The sequence below is a fragment of the Phaseolus vulgaris genome, chromosome 8 (genome assembly GCF_000499845.2).
Source record: "Phaseolus vulgaris cultivar G19833 chromosome 8, P. vulgaris v2.0, whole genome shotgun sequence".
Taxonomy (NCBI): domain Eukaryota; kingdom Viridiplantae; phylum Streptophyta; class Magnoliopsida; order Fabales; family Fabaceae; genus Phaseolus; species Phaseolus vulgaris.
Genome location: NC_023752.2, coordinates 14,447,158 through 14,467,437, shown reverse-complemented (window position 1 = coordinate 14,467,437; position 20,280 = coordinate 14,447,158). Strand labels below are relative to the sequence as shown.

Below are 20,280 nucleotides of genomic sequence, written 5' to 3'. Positions count from 1 at the left end.
CCCACCAAAGAACAATTTCAGTGTATTTATTTTATAATTTAGTTATTTTTGTTTTTAAAATTATATATACACTAAAAAAATCATAAAATAAAAATTAATTTTATATAAAAAAAATAATAAATTGCTATATTAATTAACTTATGGAATAAACAATATGAACCAGAATGAATTGGTATACTCAAAATTTCTACCCATCAGACCAACTTAGACAAAGTGCCACCAACCTATTTTACCATCTCTATGTTTTATCCTCAAAAGGAGAAAATAACAATATCGTTATTATTTTTACGAACGAACAACCTTATTGGACAGATAAAAAAAAAATCAACAGAGCGGAAAAAAATTAATAAAAAACAATAAACATATATCCAACTCTCTTGTTCTTCTAGGTAAGGGGTAAAACTATGAAGCTTGCAAAACCCTGAACCCTGAATCCTGCATTTCATTCCCTTTTCATTCTCTCACTCACTCTCACCATTCTAAACCCTCACTCATTTCTCCAACCTTTCGCCACCTGACTCAACCATGCTTCGCATAGCATCAAAGTTATCATCAATAGCTTCTTCTTCTTCCTCTGCTCTCACCGCAAACCAATTCCCCACTAAGCTCTCTCCTCTTCCCACTTCATTCTTCCGACCGTTTACCATTGGCTTGGAATTAGAGGACCACATGGTTGTCCCCGACGCCATTGGCATGATCAACTACGCCCTGAAGGTATGGAGGACCGAAAGATCACGTAAGTTATTTGATAAAAAATCGTGTTTTTCGGCGACCCATTTGAGTGTTTCGGCCAAAGTTAACTTCTTTTTGTTTTTTCGAGTGTGCTTCTTTAGTTGGGGCGTTTCGGATGGGTTTGTGTGTGTTGAAGCACTGCATTAGCACTGAGTTAACTGAGGGCAAGGATCCAAAGCGCGAGAATTCGAAGGGAATGGCCATGCTTGCTATGTCCACGATTTTGTATGAAAGGTAATCCTTTGTGATTGTTTAGTTGTGTTGAATGGTGTTATTGTTGGTGAATTTATTGGGTGATTGTTTGAACTCATTAGAGATATTTTTTTTCTGTTGATTTCAGAGGAGAGTACACTGAAGCAATAGAAAAGATCGAGGATGTTCAAGAATTAACCAATTCTTATTTGGGAGTTAGAGGTAATTTCTTTTATTTTATCCACCCCTTTTGTTGGTTACTGCTATTGTTCGTTGTTGTTTGTTGTTGTTGTTTTTCTTCTTCTTCTTCTTCTTATTATTATTAGAAAAATGACATCACATTCTTTCTACCGCACTTGTGAGGATCACAAAATTGTGTGGGCTGCACTTCTTATTTAATTAACCCTGCCTATGATTTTGAAGTTTTCAACAAATTTTGACCAATAGCAAGGAGTGTGTTAGAAAGGGTGTATTAGAGAGTACACCACCATCACTTATTATTTTAACATCACTTTTGCCAATGATTTTGAGTCATGTTGGATTTTTGTTGTAGTTGCTGCTCTTGAAACTCAGGCTGGGCTTTATTTAGAGTTGAGGCAGGTTGGTATTTGCTAAACAATTGTAGAATATTTGGCTTCTTTCTGCAGCACTATTCTTGTTTATTCACTTTTTTCTATGTAGGATGATTTGGCAGCAGCGGTGGCTGACAAGTGCATGAAGGTTGTGGAGAATCAACGGCAAGCAAAAGATTTTGAGGTTCAAGCAAAAGATTTTGAGGCTCACTTCTTACGTGCTAAAGCACTGAAAGGGCTGATTGAACTTGTCAATGGCAATGTTGACTCAGGTTCTGCTACAGTTCTATTTGCCCATTGCTGTTACTTGTGATGGTGCTTATTATTTGCTTGATGCAGCTGACGATTTCTTCGACAAATCTCACGATGACTCCAAGTATTGGGATGGTATTCCCTCCTGTTCACAAGGTACTGTAGCTGGCATTTGTCGACACTGGATTGATGTTTGGTTTTGTAGGTACTGCTGGTCTATCATACGCAGAATTCCTACATAAAAAACAGGACTATACAAAGGCAACAGAAGTTTACCGCAGTGTTGTACATGGTGCGGTTCAAATAAAAAGGGCCGGCAATCCATACTTAGGGGCTGGCAACATGAGTGTAGATGAATTAATTGTAGGGTCCATGTGTGCTTTAGGACAGCTTGAGGCACTTACGGGGTAGGCTTAATAATAAGTTCTGTTTGGGTTTTCCTTAGGTGTGCTGCTACCTTCCTTTTTATGTTAATCTTGAGGTGTTTGTATACCACTAATAATTGTTGTTTCAGTAACTACTACTGGGCAGAGCATCGTTTGGGACAGGCATTGAGTAGGGCAGAGGAAGCCTATGGAGGTGACTTTTCCATTCTGTTTGTCTTACCTCAGCATTTATCATTGAGCTTAATAATGGGATATTGACTAATGTATGGTGGCTATCTATTTGTTGAAGACTCTAAGCATCCTACATTGGGGGTCGCATTAGCAAGCATAGCTCTTATGTATAGGCGTAAAGCAATTCAGGAACATTCAAGTTCGCTGTTGATTCAAGAGGTTATAACTCTCCAATATATGAATTGTCAACAACAAAATTAATCAATTTTAACTTATAGCAATGGCTCGTTTGTTTTACTGTCTCCCAAAAGTAAAAGGAAGAATGATAAGTAATAGGATGCCCCTGGGTGTTTTATATCTTGTGTTCTCATTCTGAAGCATTGGTGCTATGGAGTGAAATCTATTTCTGCTACTATATGCAATTAATATTGTTATTTGATTATGCAGAAATGAAAACTGTGTATTTAACAAATTGATTGGCCTAGTTTGGTCTTGAGTGTCATGCCTGTGATACTGTTTTTTGTAAAAGAATTTGAAAATTTGGCATGAATGAGCATTGGGGATACAAATTTAGATGCATATTTAACTTACCTGGCTAATGTAGTCTGCCATTTATATAACACACTGCCTGCTTAAATTATTTAGCATTACTTCACTCCCTTTTTATACCTAATTGATCACCAACAAATTTTATTTAATTCAAACAATAATTATAATAGGACAGAATCATTGACAGGGCCTCTACCGAAAAGTGATGGATATTTTGAAGGTTCCATCAGAGGAAACCAAGACTGAAGGTAATGTTGTTGTGCCATTTGATTCCAGACATTCGTGTAGCAACTATAAATTATCTACCTACACATAATGAAGGCATTAAAACCAAACTTTCTTTGTGTAGGTGCTGCCCCATTAGTAGATAGAAGTGATATAGCTGCTCTTGCAAGAGGTATGTCAGATTCTTTAATTCATTACAGTACTATAATCTAGGATGTTAAAGCCTGATTAAAGTGTCTTGGAGCATTTCAAAATATTGTTATTTCAAAAGCCTGTGAGATAGCCAAATATTTAAAGCAAATGTTATACTGATAAATTGCTTTCTCCAGTGGGCATGTGCAAGGCGAGTGATCCGTTGATCTTGCTGCAATTAATTTAATTTTACTGTTCAATATCTTACATACAAATGTTAACATTTAACTTGCAGAACCTTTAACCTATCTTATCTACAAATGTTAAATTTTGGTAGTATGTTTAAATATCTTATCTCTCTGGCAGTTTTGTTTGGAAAGCTGTCTCCATGATGTCTTTGATTTTCTTCCAAATTTGATGATATGCCAAATTTAAGTTCATTGAAAAATGACTTCCCCATTTAACACATCCAATAACACTTCAATCACGGAAATTGGGAATTTATCCTAAATGATGGTGCTAGTTAGGGCCCTATATCAATACAAGTTCCAACTCCCATTTTTATGATCAAGGTCGATGTGCTATAAGATGGATTGTTACTTGGTTGAATCTTCCCTTTTACTAACATCTTAACATGAATCAATCAATTTCCTCCTTGTTTAATAATGGGGATGTCACTATGGACGAGTATTTGGAATTTAGGGCCATCATTGACATTAATAAAGTTATGCTGCCTTGAAGAAGGTAATATTTACTAATGACAACTATTTTATGCAACTTGTACATAATAACCTCCTTTCCTTCACTCCTATCAAACCTTACAATTAGCAAATTGCATAGGTGATCTTGGCAAAAGTGTCTATAGCCAACATGTTTATTATAGTGAAAGCAAAGCTCATACTACAACTTGTCCTTTAACCACTTGTTGAGTAGGCAATGAGACCTGTCACGTGCCTACCATTACCACTTGACACTATCCCACCAATTTTGTCTTTATCTCTGTTTTACAATCTAGAGTCAATAGATGTTGGTGACATAAGAACAAATGTTGTCTTGTTTATACTTTTGTTAGCCCCCTGAACTCCAAAGGCCATGTTTACATCCTTAAGAGGGCTAGGTCTCATTGGTTGTGTTGTTGAGCTTGCTTCCCTCTATTTCTCCAAGTACACTTTACTGGCAAGAATCCTTGTAATACCTCCTGTAATCAACTATAAGGATTCTCGCCAGTAGAGTGTGTGGACTTACAACCTCCCAAACCAGTCATTTCCTCTGCCTCTTTTCCAGTTCAACACACTTTCTCCTTGGCTTCTCTCTAGTAATTGTCTCCATCCGCATTTCTCCATCTATTTCTTAATAACAGCTAACATGTCTTTCAATCCTTTGAAACTGTTGATCAGTCTCCTTGTATCCATTTTCCATTGCCTCCACCCTTCCTTCTATCTGTGTCGACCATGGTTATAAAATCGAGATTCGAATCGTGAATTGTTTTTTTGATTTTTTTGAATTGTGAATCGAATCATATTATAAATCGTAAGATACATAATAAATAAAATGATATATTTTTAAATAAAAGTAAGTAACATGAATTAATGTTCAATCTATAAAATCAAAATATGAAGTCAAAATGTTCAATCCGCACAATCACAAAACATAATATGATGTAAAATACTTTATATATTTAAATCCTACATCCTAATCATCATCTCCGAGATCAAGGTCACTTATATCATCTTCTTCCTCTAATATAACATTCTCTTGGAGCTCATTTTCATCCTCTTCCTCCACATCTTCAACCATGTCTTCAATCTCATTATCATTTGCAGTTACGGTACATTTTCCCTTTCTATCAACCTTAATAGTTAAATTTCTTGGACCTCTCCTCTTTTTGTGGCTTGGAGCTCCCTCTTCAAGAGTAAAAGATTCATGTATATCCATCCATGAAGCATAATTTGGTAGGCAAGGATCTTCCTTTTTAGTAACCCGTCATCATCTGATTCCATATCAAATAAACATATAGGATCATAAGTATCTCCTTTTTCCTCTCTAACCTTTTGTCTCATCTCAAGTTGAAGATTATACTTAACAAAGACAAGAATATTTAATCTTTGTTGTTCTAAGTGATTCCTTCTTTTAGTATGTACTTTATATGCTCCAATTTCTTTCGCACCCAGTAACACTACAAGTTAAAACTCTTATTGCTAGATTTTGTAGCTCTTTACCTTCTCCACCATAACTTTCCCACCAAAGAGCTGCAATTTCAAACAAAAAGCTAACATTAATAAATCGTAATCCAAATTATTATGTTTTTTTATGAAACTATTTAGGATTAATTAAATGCTTTACTAGGATGCTTCTTATACCTGGTATCTATTGTCATGCTTCTTCCAAACAATCCTTGTGCTCTTTTGAATTTGTCAAGTTGTTGATCAAGTTGAAATCTAATCCTTCTATCTAGGATCATTTTTTTCAATGGTCTCGTATAAACCATATAAAATTTCACTATACACATTGAAATTGTTGTCATAATGAAATCTGATCAAAAGAAACAAAAATTATTGAAATAAAAATCATTATTAATTTGTAATAATGATTAAGGTAATAATAAATTAATAATAGTTACTTACTTAGGATTTAAGGTAGTAAGCAACAAGATGAAGAGGCCTATGCAATTGCAAATTCCAACGAGTATCAATTATTTTCCACACATCTTTGTATCGAGTGTCTTCATTCTTGAAATTTGAGGTTATTTGTTATTTAGCTCTATCCCTAGCTTCATATATATATATATATATATATATATATATATATATATATATATATATATATATATATATATATATATATATATATATATATATATGGCATAACATTTGTTTAAGTGATGATAAATTCTAAAAATCCATGCAATATTGTTTCAAGTGTATAACTCCACTTGTGAAAGTATTAAAGCTGGTAGATGGAGACGCAAAACCTGTTATGCCATATATATATATGAAGCTATGGATAAAGCTAAACAACAAATAATATTAAATTTCAACAATGAAGACTCTCAATACAAAAAGGTGTGAAAAATAATTGATACTCGTTGGAATTTGCAATTACGTAGGCCTCTTCATGTTGTTGCTTACTACCTTAAATCCTAAGTAAGTAACTATTATTAATTTATTATTACCTTAATCATCATTGCAAATTAATAATGATTTTTATTTCAATAATTTTTGTTTTTTTTATCAGATTTCATTATGACAAAGTTTTCAATGCGAATAGTGAAGTTTTATATGGTTACGAGATAGAAGGATTAGATTTCAACTTGACAAATTCAAAAAGAGCACAAAGATTGTTTGGAAGAAGCATGATAATAAATACCAGGATAAGAAGCATCCTGGTAAAACATTTAATTAATCCTAAATAGTTTCATAACAATCTGGATCACGATTTATTAATGCTAGCTTTTTGTTCGAAATTGCAACTTTGGTGGGAAAGTTATGGTGGAGAAGGTAAAGAGTTACAAAATTTAGCAATAAGAGTTTTAAGTCTAACTTGTAGTTCTACTGAGTGCAAAAGAAATTGGAGCATATAAAGTGGATACTAAAAGAAGAATCGCTTGTAACAACAAAGATTAAATGTTCTTGTCTTTGTTAAGTATAATCTTCAACTTGAGATGAGACAAAATGTTAGAGAGGAAAAAGGAGATACTTATAATCCTATATGTTTATTTGATATGAAATCTGATGATGAGTGGATTACGAAAAGGAAGATCCTTGCCTACCAAATGATGTTTCATGGATGGATGGGAGCTCCAAGCAACAAAAGGAAGAGAGATCCGAGAATTTTAATTAAGGTTGATAGAAAGGGAAAATCTAATTATTCAAATAAAATTTTAATGTGTTGTGACTGCATTAGCAGTTAAAATTAATTAAGAGTTCAAAACCTAGTTAAAATTAGGTTTTGTGGGCTTATTCTTGGACCATTTCATAAATTATGAATTTATTTTTAATTATCTTATGTATAGTAGTAACTCGAATAATAACTCTTCCGAGTCGAGTTACGATCCTTGGGTTACGAGTTTTTAGCTCCTTTCCGATCCGCCTCCAAGTTACGAGTTTGACAACATTGATCATGATCTTTCATCTCCTTTTGGGATTTTTCCAGAATTTGATTGAATCAGAAATAACGAAACAATTCACACCCAAAAACGATTCATGTTCCAATCTGAATTGGCAATGTCAAGTTTTGATTTGAATCTTACGATTCAAACAATTCTAACTACCATGGTGTCGACAATATCATTCAGGTTCATGAGATTGGAGAGTTCTAGTGCCAAATTGATGGGAACTGTATAGATAGGAAATAGATCTAAGCTCCAAGTTACGGGCCAATAGGTTAGAAAATCTTGGAATGGAAAACAGTCACAACAAATCAATACTTAGAATGTAACAAAGTCTTATAAGCATTTAGCATATTGAACATAGAATTTAGAAAGAGTTGAATCTCCTTGTTGTTTCAGATCATGAAAATCTCATGAGAAACTTCACTCAATGGTTCCAATTACAAGTTCACAAGAAGAGTTGATCGAGGACTATCTATAAAGCAACACATTGGCCTTAACAAGGTCTATTGACTAACGACAAAAGAAGAGGTCTTAAAGAAGAAGACTTAGAATACTATGAGTTTCTTCTTTCTTCTTAGTTTTGTATAAATTTTATAGGTGTACATATTTCATTGTAATTGTAGGATTTTGTAGAGTCAAATGTCGACTTGTTTTTGGGGCTGGGCTAGCTTGGGCTTCCATAAGGCCTTGATTTTAATGACCAACCCATGGAGAAAACAGTAAATTTCGGCCAAGCCTTGGAAGAAGAAAAGCATGAAGCCCCACATCACCTAGAATAGACCATTTTTAGTATATTCTGGGCGCTCCTTCTCCTAGCCGTGGATGTCCCAAATTGTGTCATTTAGTCCCACATCAAAATGGCCAAGCATAAGGGGAGCTAGGTCATCCATATATAGAACCCCTTGTCCCATGTCCAACTCACCTTCAATTGAATGAGAATTGAATTGCTCTTCTTCTTAGAGTTTCTGCTGCAAGGTTCCATCAAAAGTAGAATCAAATATGGGATAGGAAACTAAGAACTAGAACATATTAGAAATGGAATTAAGATGAACATTACAACTAAAAAAGAACAATACATGAATGGAATATAGGAGGTAAGATTGAATTGAAAATTGCAATACAAGAAATAAAAACAAAAAAAGAAAATGAATAGGAGATGGGAGAAATGATGCGCCACTTGAGAAGCCTTCCTCCATGATAAGCATCATAAGTGGAATCATCACTTGACTCCTAGGAACCAAGATAAGATTCTAAAGAAACCTAATCACTCTCACTTCTCTAATTCTCATAAAACTGTGTTGTATTGAAGTTCAAGATACAAGGGAGGAAAAAATAAAATTTCAAATTCAAATCCTAGATCTGGATCAATGGCTGAGATATGCTTGAGTTACATTACATTTCCCATGCCTTGAATTTAGCTTGCTTTGGCCAAGAATTGCTAGTGCTTAATGGACGTGGATGATTTCAAATTGCTCTTCGTTTCCTTATCTTCCAATATCATCCCCTAGCTTTGTTGGGCTCAATTGGTGCTCAATTGACCCCCGACTACGACCTAACCTAAGCTGAAAATTACTATTTGCACCTGTTTTACAAATAAAAGGAAAAGATAAATCCGATATATCATGAGTCCAAGAAATGCAAAATAAAGAAACTAAACTATTATATTTGAATGCAAGAACATCTTCTCTTGTCATGCTCTTTGTTATCCTTGTTGAAATGTTGTGTTCTTGGTCTCTTTCTTTATCTTCATTCATGCACCCATCAAAGTGTCAACCTTAAGAAACAGTAAACACAAGCCAAAGGAATGACTAGTCCCCACTGAATAACATTATGCCTTAATATTCAATTTTAAGACTCAGTATGTGCATGCTTGTAGATTATTCTGACTTGTCTAAATGTTGCTTAATGTTATAGGGGCATATGCAGAAGTACTTAGTGTCCAAGAAGATAGAAAGGATGAAGGAGAGAAGTTGAAGAACTTGGCCGAGTCTATATGGAAACACCGCAGGATGTCTCTTGCTGAAGCTCTCGAGACAGACACGAATATCATAGATTCTAGAATTAGTAGGATTATTTAAATTGGTCCGATTTCAGGGTACCCTTTTGCTGCTACAGGTTCTAGTCGTAATCGATTTTGTATGTTTTTAATTTGATAATAAAAAGCTAATTAATGTAATATTTTATGAAATGATCTTATGAAAAGCTTTGTGCTTTACGAAGCAATACATAGAATTATCAATGTATAATGTAGAGTTATGTAAAGCTAGTTAGAAGTGTTGTTAATCTATAACAGTGAAGTAAAGCTATTAGAAGTATGAATTATGCAGGTTACTGTTGATTTCCTTGTTACTTCTGAAATTTGATCGTGGTTATCAATATGACATCTTTGTTTTGTCCAACATGACATTGAATGACTTTAGGTATTTTTCAGGACATTGAAGCTGAAGATGTTATATGAACCTTTTCGATGGTATTTTATTTTTTTAGTCCTATACATAGGCATAATATTTTAATCCCTTTAGGGTGAGTTTGGATTGAGAAGGGATGTATGAGGATTTGAGGGAGTGGATGTGTGAGGATTTAAAAGAAAAGTGTGAAGTAAATAAATGTGTTTGGACTAAGGTATGTTAGAGTATAGGTAAGTTTATTGAAATTTGTAAGTGATGTAATGATTGTAAAGAAATTTTGAATTTGTTTTAAATGCAAGTTTATAAATTTATTCTTACTTTTAAAAATATTTGAATAATAAAATATGATGTATTTTTGTACAAATTTGAGATAATTAAAATTTAATAAATTATTTTTAATACTATTGAATAATTATTTTTTTTAAAACGAGTTTCTTATTAAATATGAAATTTCCATAATTAATAAAAGATTAATTTATTTTTTAATTAATTTGTGAGTGATGTGTTGAGTGTTATTTAAATTTAAATTTTTTTAATTAATAAAAGATTAATATTACAATTTTTTATATTTTAAAAAGCTAATTAAATAATTAATTTATCTTTTAATTAATAATAATATGACATAATTTTTTTATATAAATAATTATATTTATTTTTATATTATAATTTTATTTTTATATTATTAAATATTTGATATAAATAAAATAAAATAAAATATTATTATTATTAATATTATTATTTAATAATTTTATTTAATTTATATTTATTATCATTATTTTAAAAATTTCTTTTAATGAATATTATTATTTATTATTTTATATATTATATCTAAATATTTATATTATTAATATTAATAATATTTGTTATTATTATAAATATATAATTATTTTTATATTCTATAATTATATTATATTATTGTATAAAATTTATATACGATTATATATAATCAAACTTATATACTATATTATACATAATTAATTATGTATATACTTTTTATAATATAATTATTTGATTTTATTTTTATTAATATATATAATACTTTTTATTTTATTATAAATATATTTAATATTTTAATTTTGTAATATAATCTGATCTTTCATTATGTCTTTTTGCAATATTCTCTACATGTGAGAGGGACATAGTTTTTACTATTCAGATCTCTTTCCTTGCACATCACTATATTCAAATAGCTGATACAAATGTTTTTTCCTCTTACGAAAACAAACACAACTGATTGAAGTGAATATTTTACATAAAAAAAAAAAAATTACAAATTTTAATTAATAATAATAATTTTATTTGCATATAAGAACATTAAAAATTGGTATTCTTACTATTGATTTAATGGATGTATGGAAATATGGTAGATCACATCGAAAAATTAAGATGGTATAAGGTTATACTTATGTGGTGAAAAATTGCAATGTAGTTTCGTAAAATTTATAGTTATAATCATTTTCAATAAAAAAATATAAAATTATCTTCAAAAAATAAATAAGAATAGTTATCTACATTTTAAATTTTAAGGAGAAGTTCGAAAAAAAAATGGTTGTAGTGAAAAAGTTACCTTTAGTTGAAGGACAACGCTTAAAAACTACTTTTTAGTGTAGTGAAAAATCATAGTTTAAATAAGTTTTAGGTTAGTCATCTCTGAATTTTATTTTTAGTTTTCAATAAAATTTCCTTTTAACTTGTGTATCTAGTAAATTAATTTTTGTTTAATTAAGTACTTAAATAAAATATTTATTTGTATTTATTTTAATCTTTAAAATATTTTTAAAATTTTCTTTTAATTCATAAATATTTTTTATCATAACAAATATATGTTTTACATTATGGGATGAATATCATATCAATATAAAAAATGAAAGAAACTTAATATCAATCATTGATCAACATTAAAGATTGTCTAACACGTGAGACAACTTAATTAATAGACTTGTAAGTAGTACAACTGACATAGGTAACACGAAAAAGCTTAAAAATAATTCTAGCTTCTAATTTAAAAAAAAAAAATTGATGTTCAAAGAAGAATTGATTGGTGAACACAACTTTATTTGCCTAAAAATAATATTGTTATCCTCTCATCATCAAATAGTTAAATCTAAAAAAAAATAATATTATCTACTTATCTTTGTATAAGTCTATACAGAATTAAAATATAAAAGGAATATTATCTACTCATACATGAACTTGTGACTTTTTATCAAATAATTATATTTCATTATGGATATATTTAGATAATTTTTTATAAAGAATTTTAGGAGAGAAAAATAAGAAAGAAATTGAAAAAAATTATATTTTCATAACCTAAATTAACTATACACGAACTTATTTATAAAAAATATATGATAAGTAATTTCTTTTAAAAAAAAAATTTATGTTCGATATTACTATTAAACTTGATATGATAAATTAACTTATTTATAAGTTAATTTTAATTTATAAACAAGTTAAAAAGAAGTTGGATTAAAGTTTAGTAATTATGGAGAATTTAATGGATATACAAGCACATTCACATGTGCAAACATAAGTGAAAAATGTCCTAAATGAAATTAAGGACAAAGAAAAGTAGTTAAATATGAACTCTCAACAAAGACGAAGTAATTGATGAAGGGATAGTTGTTTAATTCACAACAAAAGGTATCGAACTTGGGCTACCTGTTTAAGAACATTTTCATTGTAAGAGTTATATTATGAAGTCTTAATTTAATTTTGGTAGGTTCTATTATCCACATCATTTTATTAATATTTTATTTAGTTATTGGTAGATTTAAATTTCAAGACAGAAAAATAACTATTAATCTTTATAACCCTGAATCTTATTTTTTATAGTATGTCAAGATACTTTAATAGAAAGATATTATAAAATCCAGGTCTCAATCTTATGATCTAATATAGATCACTATAATGCAAATGCAATCAAAATATCATTAGATCAGCTTCCATAAAAATGTCATCAGATCGACCTCAATAAGAGTATCTTAGCCTAACTTTGATTGAAATATCATCAAAATAATTTTACAAAATTTGATTATTTTTTAAATTTAAAAGACTAAACTAAAAAATAGATTTACCTTAGAATAAAATCATGATTAAACAAAATATTGATCACAAACACAATATCTCAAAATATTTATCATAACTTAGTTCATAGCTTGCCATGTGCAGTCTCGAGTTCCATTTACCAAACCAAGAATCACAGCATTCACTATCAATGGCATTGCTCAAGTATACCAAGAACATCAAGTATACCAAGAACATCAGAAATTCACCTCAACACTGATTTTGGATTAGGGAAGATTGTGTACCAAAATACAAGATTACAAAGATTTTCAAATGACATGGAAATTTGAAAAATTGTTCATGAAACCATTAAAAAAAAGTTAAAGTTGATTTATATATGACAGCATTTACTAGCAATGTTCAGAGAGGAATGTTAAGGCCTTTGCCAACATCAACCCCAATCACCTGAAGTATTCCCTTGTTTATTATCTGCAAGATCACACAATCAATAACCAAACTCAGAACCAATGCTCATGCTGAAAGAAAGAATGGTAAATCAAATTTCACAATAAACCCATTCCCATTTCATTCTACCACCACATTTTTATCAATTCAAAATCATAAAAGGCCTATGGTATACTAGAAAGTGAAATGCATAGCAGTTTAAAATGAACACCTAAAATCAGTACTCACCAACTCTACAACGAAAACTCCAATGATTCCAATCATGCAAGCTCTAGAGTTCCATATTTCTGCAGTCCTAGTGAACCCAAGAAAAGGAGGCTGAAATTGCGGCTGAACTTTCGGAAATTCCACCTGAAAGAAGCAAACAAACATGCCCAATTGCTTCATAATCACCAACAACATCAGCAAAGTGAGAAAAAAAAAAAAGAACAAACCAAAAGTGCAAAAAGAAATGAGAATGACATAAGAAGCAAAAGAAGAAGTTTTACACCAGCAGGGGGCTTGACTGCGTGTACAACCAGGGAAACCCTCTTGGATCGATTCAAAGAACGATTTTGAAGCAAAAGAAATTGCTTGCTTGGAGAGTTGATTGATGGGGTGGTTGCAGGTATGAGTGGTGACAGCAAAGTTGTTGATGAAGTGGCCATGGCTATGGTTCACAATCACAACCAGTGCTTGATTCTGTGGCTTATCTACTTTTTTTTTCCCTTTCTTATTTGCTCTTGTTTTTGTGTGGTTGAGATTGGAACAAGTGGGAGGGAGAAAGTGTCTACGTGTAACTCCAAGTGTCGTGGGTAAGTTATAATGGTTATATCTATAAGGCTCGTACATTTATTTTAAATGGATCCGGAAGTGTTTAATTCAAAAAGTATTGGTTGAATTTTTGAAGATTTTAACATAATTTTTAAAAGTATAAATAAAATAATTTTTTTAAAAACTAAAATTTATTGTATAAATTTTTATTATGATTACAAAAATAAGGAACAAATTCTTTTGAACCAGTCATGAAAAATATCTTCCTGCTCCCAAAAGAATATAAAACATATTTTGCACATAAATATTTATTTTTAATTTATACCATTCAAAATTATATAATATATAGATTCGTGTCCCCGTATCCTACATTTTAGAGATTATACGTATTTTCGTGTCCGTATCCGTGTCGTGTCAGTGTCTGTATCCATATCTGTGCTACATGGTCATATTTATTTTTATTATAATCAATGATGATGGTATAACTTTATTTGTATAGTTTTAATTAATTTTTTTAGTTTTTATATTAAAAATTAATTTAATTTTTTAGATTTTAAAAAGTTCAATCTCCTCTATTTTTTTTTTAAATTTAATTTAATTTTAACTTTGTTTTAACAATTCAATGTGATAACAATATAAATGTACCATAGTGATAAATTTATTTTAATGATAATAATATAACATAAAATTCACATTAAATCATTTTAAATAAAATTAAAATAATATTACAAATCTTGAAATTGAATCGATTATTAAATCTTAATATAAGAAGTAAAGAAATAATTAAGTTTTTTTTAAAAATCAGTTCTTCCTTAACAAAAATTATTTGACTTTGTATCTTCAAATTATAATCAAAGTATAAATCTAGGAAAGAATTAAACAAAGTTTCATAAGAAAATTCTCTCTCATATATATATATATATATATATATTATAAGGTTTATCGACTTATAATGACTTATTATTACCTTCGGTATTCATGTTTATGGGTCTAGATGATTTAAATACGATACGTATTTTATTGTAAGCTTTTTATTGTGTTTTCACTTTTTACAGATAAAAAATATTGAACCTAATTACTTATTTTATTTTATTTTCAGAAGTTAACTCCTTATTTTCATTTTAGTGTTAATTTTATTAAAAATAGACTTTGAGAATATGAATAATAAATTCAAGTATAAATATGATAGGAAATATTAAGTTCAAATATTAAAGTCACAATAAATATTTAGTTAACTTTGAATACTAAAATTATATAAAAACATATTTTCAGAATTTGTTTTAGTTTTAATATTTATAAGAATTTAAATAGAAATATCTTATTATTATTATTATTATTAATGAAATAAATATATAATTATACTATTGTGAGCGGGATTATTCTTTAACCAATAAAACTAGGGAAATTCTTGTCAGAAAAACTAATATATTGGATCTTTTACTGTAAAAAAAATATGGACTTAAATATTTTTTTATCCCTAACAAATTTACAAATTTTACATGTTCTCTTTAATAAATTTTTCTTTACTTTGGTCTCTAATTTTTTTAATTTTATATTTGATATTTTTATTCCATTACATAGATTGGCATGATATATCTTCATAAAGTAAAATAAAAAATATCGATGGTTATGATAAAAAATTTAGAAATAAAAAAATTAAAATATTTAACAAATCACTCAAAATAGTTCACAATGAAATACAAATAAATATTTTTTAGGATCAAAGTTAAGAAACAATTTATTAAAAACTAAATGCAAAATTGGTAGATTTTTTAGGGACTAAAATTATATTTTTAGCAGATAATATATTACTGTTGGACTGACGTATATGCATAACATTAAATTTAAGGTTTAATTAGTTTTTTTTTCTTCTAATTTCTCCCCCATTATTTTAGTCCTTTAATTTTTAATTACCTATAATTTTGGTCATCAAATTCATTTTTCGCAATTTTGATCCCTTAATCTTTAATTACTTATAACTTTTTTCAATTTTTAATTTAAAAATTATATTAAATCACTATTACATTATATTTTTTATTAGCTACTTACCTCTTTTATCCTTTTCAATCCTTTTAAAAAAGTCACATAGTATATAGTATGTGCTTTTTCGCAATTTCATAATGTCCAAAGTAACTAAAAGAAAATGATACTTGAGCTGAAAATTGAATGAAGTTACGGGTAATTAAAAATTAAAGAATTAAAATTACATTAAAAAATTTCAGAGACCAAAATTACAAATAGTTAAAATTTGGAAATTAAAATTGCCAAAAATAATTTGTTAAGACAAAAGTCCAACACATCAAGAATTTTAATTAATGCTTAAAATTCAGTTAAGTATAAAACATTGTCATACTTCATCGGATTTTATAAAAATAATAGATAATGTAATACCCAAATATTTTGTCTAATAAACTATACAACATTGTAGTCTTTTATCAAAGTTTGACATAAGAACATATGAAAACGTAAAGGAGCATCACCATCTAATCTATCCCAACTTTATAAGAAGATGACCAAGAGCAAAAAAGACTATTCAAGGCTAAGTCAAGCATCTCAGGCTAGGACACAAGGCTCCAATATCCCTCAGAAGATCATCAAGAATAAAACACCAGAGCATGGGCTAGGATACCAACTATTCTTTATTTTAGTCTTTTTAAAAAGGAGGTTGTAAAAAACATAAAAATTGGGCTTGTTCTTGGCCAATAGAGAAATCCTAACATCTAGAAGGTTTCCCATGTACATCCTCTAGTCACACTTTCCTCATTAAGCACATGCTTAAATGTGAGAAGCATGAACCTTTCTAGATCCACAATTAATGGCACATTTTTAAGAGTTAAGCTAGCTTATTTTGAATTTCAAATTTCCCTCTATGCCTTAATCACATGACACCTATCACTATAAACAGGTAATCACCCCCTATTGTAAATCACAACATATTTTGAATAAAGAAACTTTGCTTGAGTGAATCTCTGAGTGGCTATTTTTCTCTAAGTCTTATCTTGGAAAAGATGTTTCAAGTGGCGATTCTCTTCATCACTTATCTTGGACCTCTCCTCCTCCAAGTGGTGTAATTCCTCCATTCCTCTACCTCCATGGATGTCTACAACTATCTAAGTCTTCCATTTCTCTTATCTTATTCCATGTTTTCCAATTTTGTCAATTCTAGTCTATTTTTGAATGCTTAATCCCATTTCCAATTATTCCTTGTGTGAGTCTTTTTCTTTTGCTCTTTGAAGAAAACCTTTACATTTACTTAATCATTTGGTTAAGCTTGTGTCCAGTGACAATACTCACTAAGTCATCACCATAATTGTTAATTCAATTCCTAATTTAAATGAAATCTATAAAAATATGTGTAATTATAAAATCAACTCATATCAACTACATATCAAACACTACACATAGATTAAACAAACTTTGTACTTAAAAAATAAATATTCATATGTTTACTCTATGTCTGCAATTGTTCATATACCAAAAGGATCCCTTCAAAATCAAATATAAAAAATCTCTTGAGACATGAGGTAAAATTATTTTCTTCATCAAATTCCTGACATAAAGAGTCTTTCAACTCTAACCTGGTTATATGCTATGTATGCTATGCACATTAATCATGAATAAGTGTAAAAGGTTATGCTACTGTGACTGTTTTGCGGGAAGTGTACCGTGTCAAAAGTAATAAATTTGTCCCTAAGGACGAATATCAAACCCACAAGGAACAATTGAATTCTCAAGTATAATATTCACTAAATAGAAAACAATATATAAAAGTTTGTTGGAAGTTTGTTGTGTATGAGATTACAAGAATGTAGATAAAGCAAAGTAATGAGTTGTTTGATTCAATTAGGAAAATTAGGAGTGAGGTTCATCATTCTCACTCTTTTGTATTTTGAAAAGCATAATAATATTCTATCTTTGCTTGATATTGATGCCCATATAAAATTCATTTATATCGATTCCCCACATATGAAATTATTAAGATAGTCTCCTAAATATCGATTTCTCACATATTTATAAAAACTCCTTATCGTTACGAACAAATGTTGATAAAAATTAACATTTCAAATCTATTCCTAGCATTCAAATATGTTAAGCATTAGCATTTAGGTTAGATGCTTAAAAGTATTTTTTAGTTAAATCTAAGGATCAAAATCATGATAAAACAAGCGATAAGAATAAAATAACAATACCAATAATCAATCAAGAACTAAATATTATGTTTAAATATCATCTCAATCCATAAGAGTTTGAATAAATTACTCTCAATCCCAAAGGGTAGAATTAGCCACTCATGTTGGTCATTACAAGCATGGAAAGCAAGAAAAGAAGATCCAAGATGTTTCTCCTTGACGACTACCTCGTCTAGGGTTTTTTGTCTCCTTTGTTGATCAAGGATGATCTTGAAGCTTTGATGTCTCCAAATCCATGGTGTTTGATGGAAGGCTGGAGTTGCTGCTTGTGTGGGTGGGATCTGGGTAGATTAATGTGTAATCCACTCTTTGTTTGAATCTAAAACAGTTTGGAAAAAACCTTTTTGAAAAAGATTGTTTTATAAAGAAGTGGAAAAACAACTAGTTGTTTTATCTTTTCAATCGGTTGTTTGACACTTAGAGGTTTTTGAAAAGGGTTTGAAGTTGTTTGACTTGGTTGACTTTGCTGTCAAACCAATTCAATCGGTTGTTTCAAGAATTCAACCGATTGTTTGTTGAAAATCCATAACATAATTTCTGTTATGTTTGCAAATCAACTTTAAATGTTTTCTAACTGAATAGGCTTTTGCTTTAAATGTTTTAACAAAATTTTGGAGTATTTAAAAGAGGATGTTATACTCTCTTAAAGTTTGATAACAGTTTTGAGACATTTGTGAAAGTGTAAAAACATATTTGAGTTTTCAAGATTTGCATTCACGCTTTTGGGTTTTCTCAAAGAAATGGAATAGGTTTTTGAAAAGGGTTTGAAAGGGTTTGAAGTTGTTTGACAGGGTTGACTTTGCTGTCAAACCAATTCAATTGGTTGTTTCGAGAATTCAACCGATTGTTTGTTGAAAATCCATAACATAATTTCTATTATGTTTGCAAATCAACTTTAAATGTTTTCTAACTGAATAGGCTCTTGCTTTAAATGTTTTAAATTTTTTTTGGAGTATTTAAAAGAGGATGTTATACTTTCTTAAAGTTTGATAACAATTTTGAGACATTTGTGAAAGTGTAAAAACAGATTTGAGTTTTCAAGATTTGCATTCACGCTTTTGGGTTTTCTCAAAGAAATGGAATAGGATTGATGTAATCTTTTGATTTGATCTACATCAGATGTAATCCTTTTTGTATCTCTTGTATTTCTGAATACTAGTGTGTAAGTGCAAAATCAGAGGGTGTTTTGATTTCTGTGGTGTTTGTGTGCCAAAGAAAGTGTGTGACTTGAGGTGTTCAAGGTCACTTCTTTAGTGGTGTGTTTGTATTATGGATTTTGATTGCATAGTAAATACTCAGTGGTTTCTAGGGATTGGATGTAGTTCTTGAGATAAGAGTGAACCAATATAAATTACTTGTGTGCTTTTCTCTTACTATGAACTCATTTAATTTATGCTTTTAAGTTGTTTTTAACTCTGCTGATATAAACAACCGGTTGATTTTCTGATAATCAACTTAAACAGTTTTTTATTTGATTGTGAAAATCTTTCATAAACAATTCACCCCCCTTCTTGTTTAAGGCCATATATTCTAACACTATTCTCCCAATGATGTCCTGGGTTATGCATCACGCCTCATATTTAACCTAGTTGGGCTTGGGCTAAGTGACTTCTTGCTTAGGCGAGCTACAACTGGCTTGGGTGAGTTGGATGAGAAAAGGCCCAACTTCTCTAAAGTGATCTCACTTGGGCGAGATTGGACTTGCTTGGGCGAGTTCCTCTTGAGTGATCTGGCTTGGGCGAGTTTTGAGAGTTACAACTTTTCCTTTTCATCTTGTTTATTATCCTTTAGCCCTTTCATCTCCATTTTTCCCTAGAATCCTGAAATTAACACAAATTTGGGAATACATCGTTCTTATTCATATTATAATCACAAAATATGTAAAAAAGTTTAAATTCATAAATTAGGGATTAAATTATAGTTATTTTATCAATAAATATCCATAAGTGCTTGTCTTTTAATATGAAATATTACTTAAATATGACACATATCAATGATCTCTCTTTAGATTTAAGATTTAGCAAGGATGTTTCATCAAACATCACATCCCTTATTAGAATTACCTTTTGTTTTAATGGTGGCCAGATTGTTAATCCTTTAACTCTTACTGCATAGCCTACAAGAACTCTCAAAGGA

The 20,280-nt window shown here is 29.9% G+C and overlaps 2 protein-coding genes across 3 annotated transcripts; one reads left to right on the top strand and one right to left on the bottom strand.

Moving 5' to 3' along the window:
• The first annotated feature begins 379 nt into the window (after positions 1 to 379).
• On the top strand, positions 380 to 9,660 carry LOC137825945 (uncharacterized). 2 transcript variants are annotated; one of them, XR_011083381.1, is made up of 12 exons: positions 380 to 736; positions 834 to 966; positions 1,073 to 1,146; positions 1,478 to 1,524; positions 1,606 to 1,768; positions 1,836 to 1,883; positions 1,954 to 2,155; positions 2,263 to 2,327; positions 2,424 to 2,524; positions 3,025 to 3,102; positions 3,204 to 3,251; positions 9,237 to 9,660. XR_011083381.1 is itself a non-coding variant. In XM_068631763.1 (12 exons), exons 1-12 carry the CDS (start codon positions 526 to 528, stop codon positions 9,398 to 9,400), a joined length of 1,317 nt encoding a protein of 438 aa, XP_068487864.1. In that variant the 5' UTR covers positions 380 to 525; the 3' UTR covers positions 9,401 to 9,660. The 2 variants fall into 2 exon arrangements, 1 of the variants encoding a protein (XP_068487864.1); XM_068631763.1 differs by having other exon boundaries at positions 3,042 to 3,102.
• A 3,340-nt stretch (positions 9,661 to 13,000) lies between these two features.
• Positions 13,001 to 13,969, bottom strand: LOC137823383 (light-harvesting complex-like protein OHP1, chloroplastic). Its single transcript, XM_068628489.1, has 3 exons — positions 13,690 to 13,969; positions 13,430 to 13,552; positions 13,001 to 13,225 (listed from the first exon to the last, which is right to left on the bottom strand). The coding sequence occupies exons 1-3, from the start codon at positions 13,846 to 13,848 to the stop codon at positions 13,157 to 13,159; spliced, it is 351 nt and encodes a 116-aa protein (XP_068484590.1). The 5' UTR covers positions 13,849 to 13,969; the 3' UTR covers positions 13,001 to 13,156.
• Between the last annotated feature and the right edge of the window lie 6,311 nt (positions 13,970 to 20,280).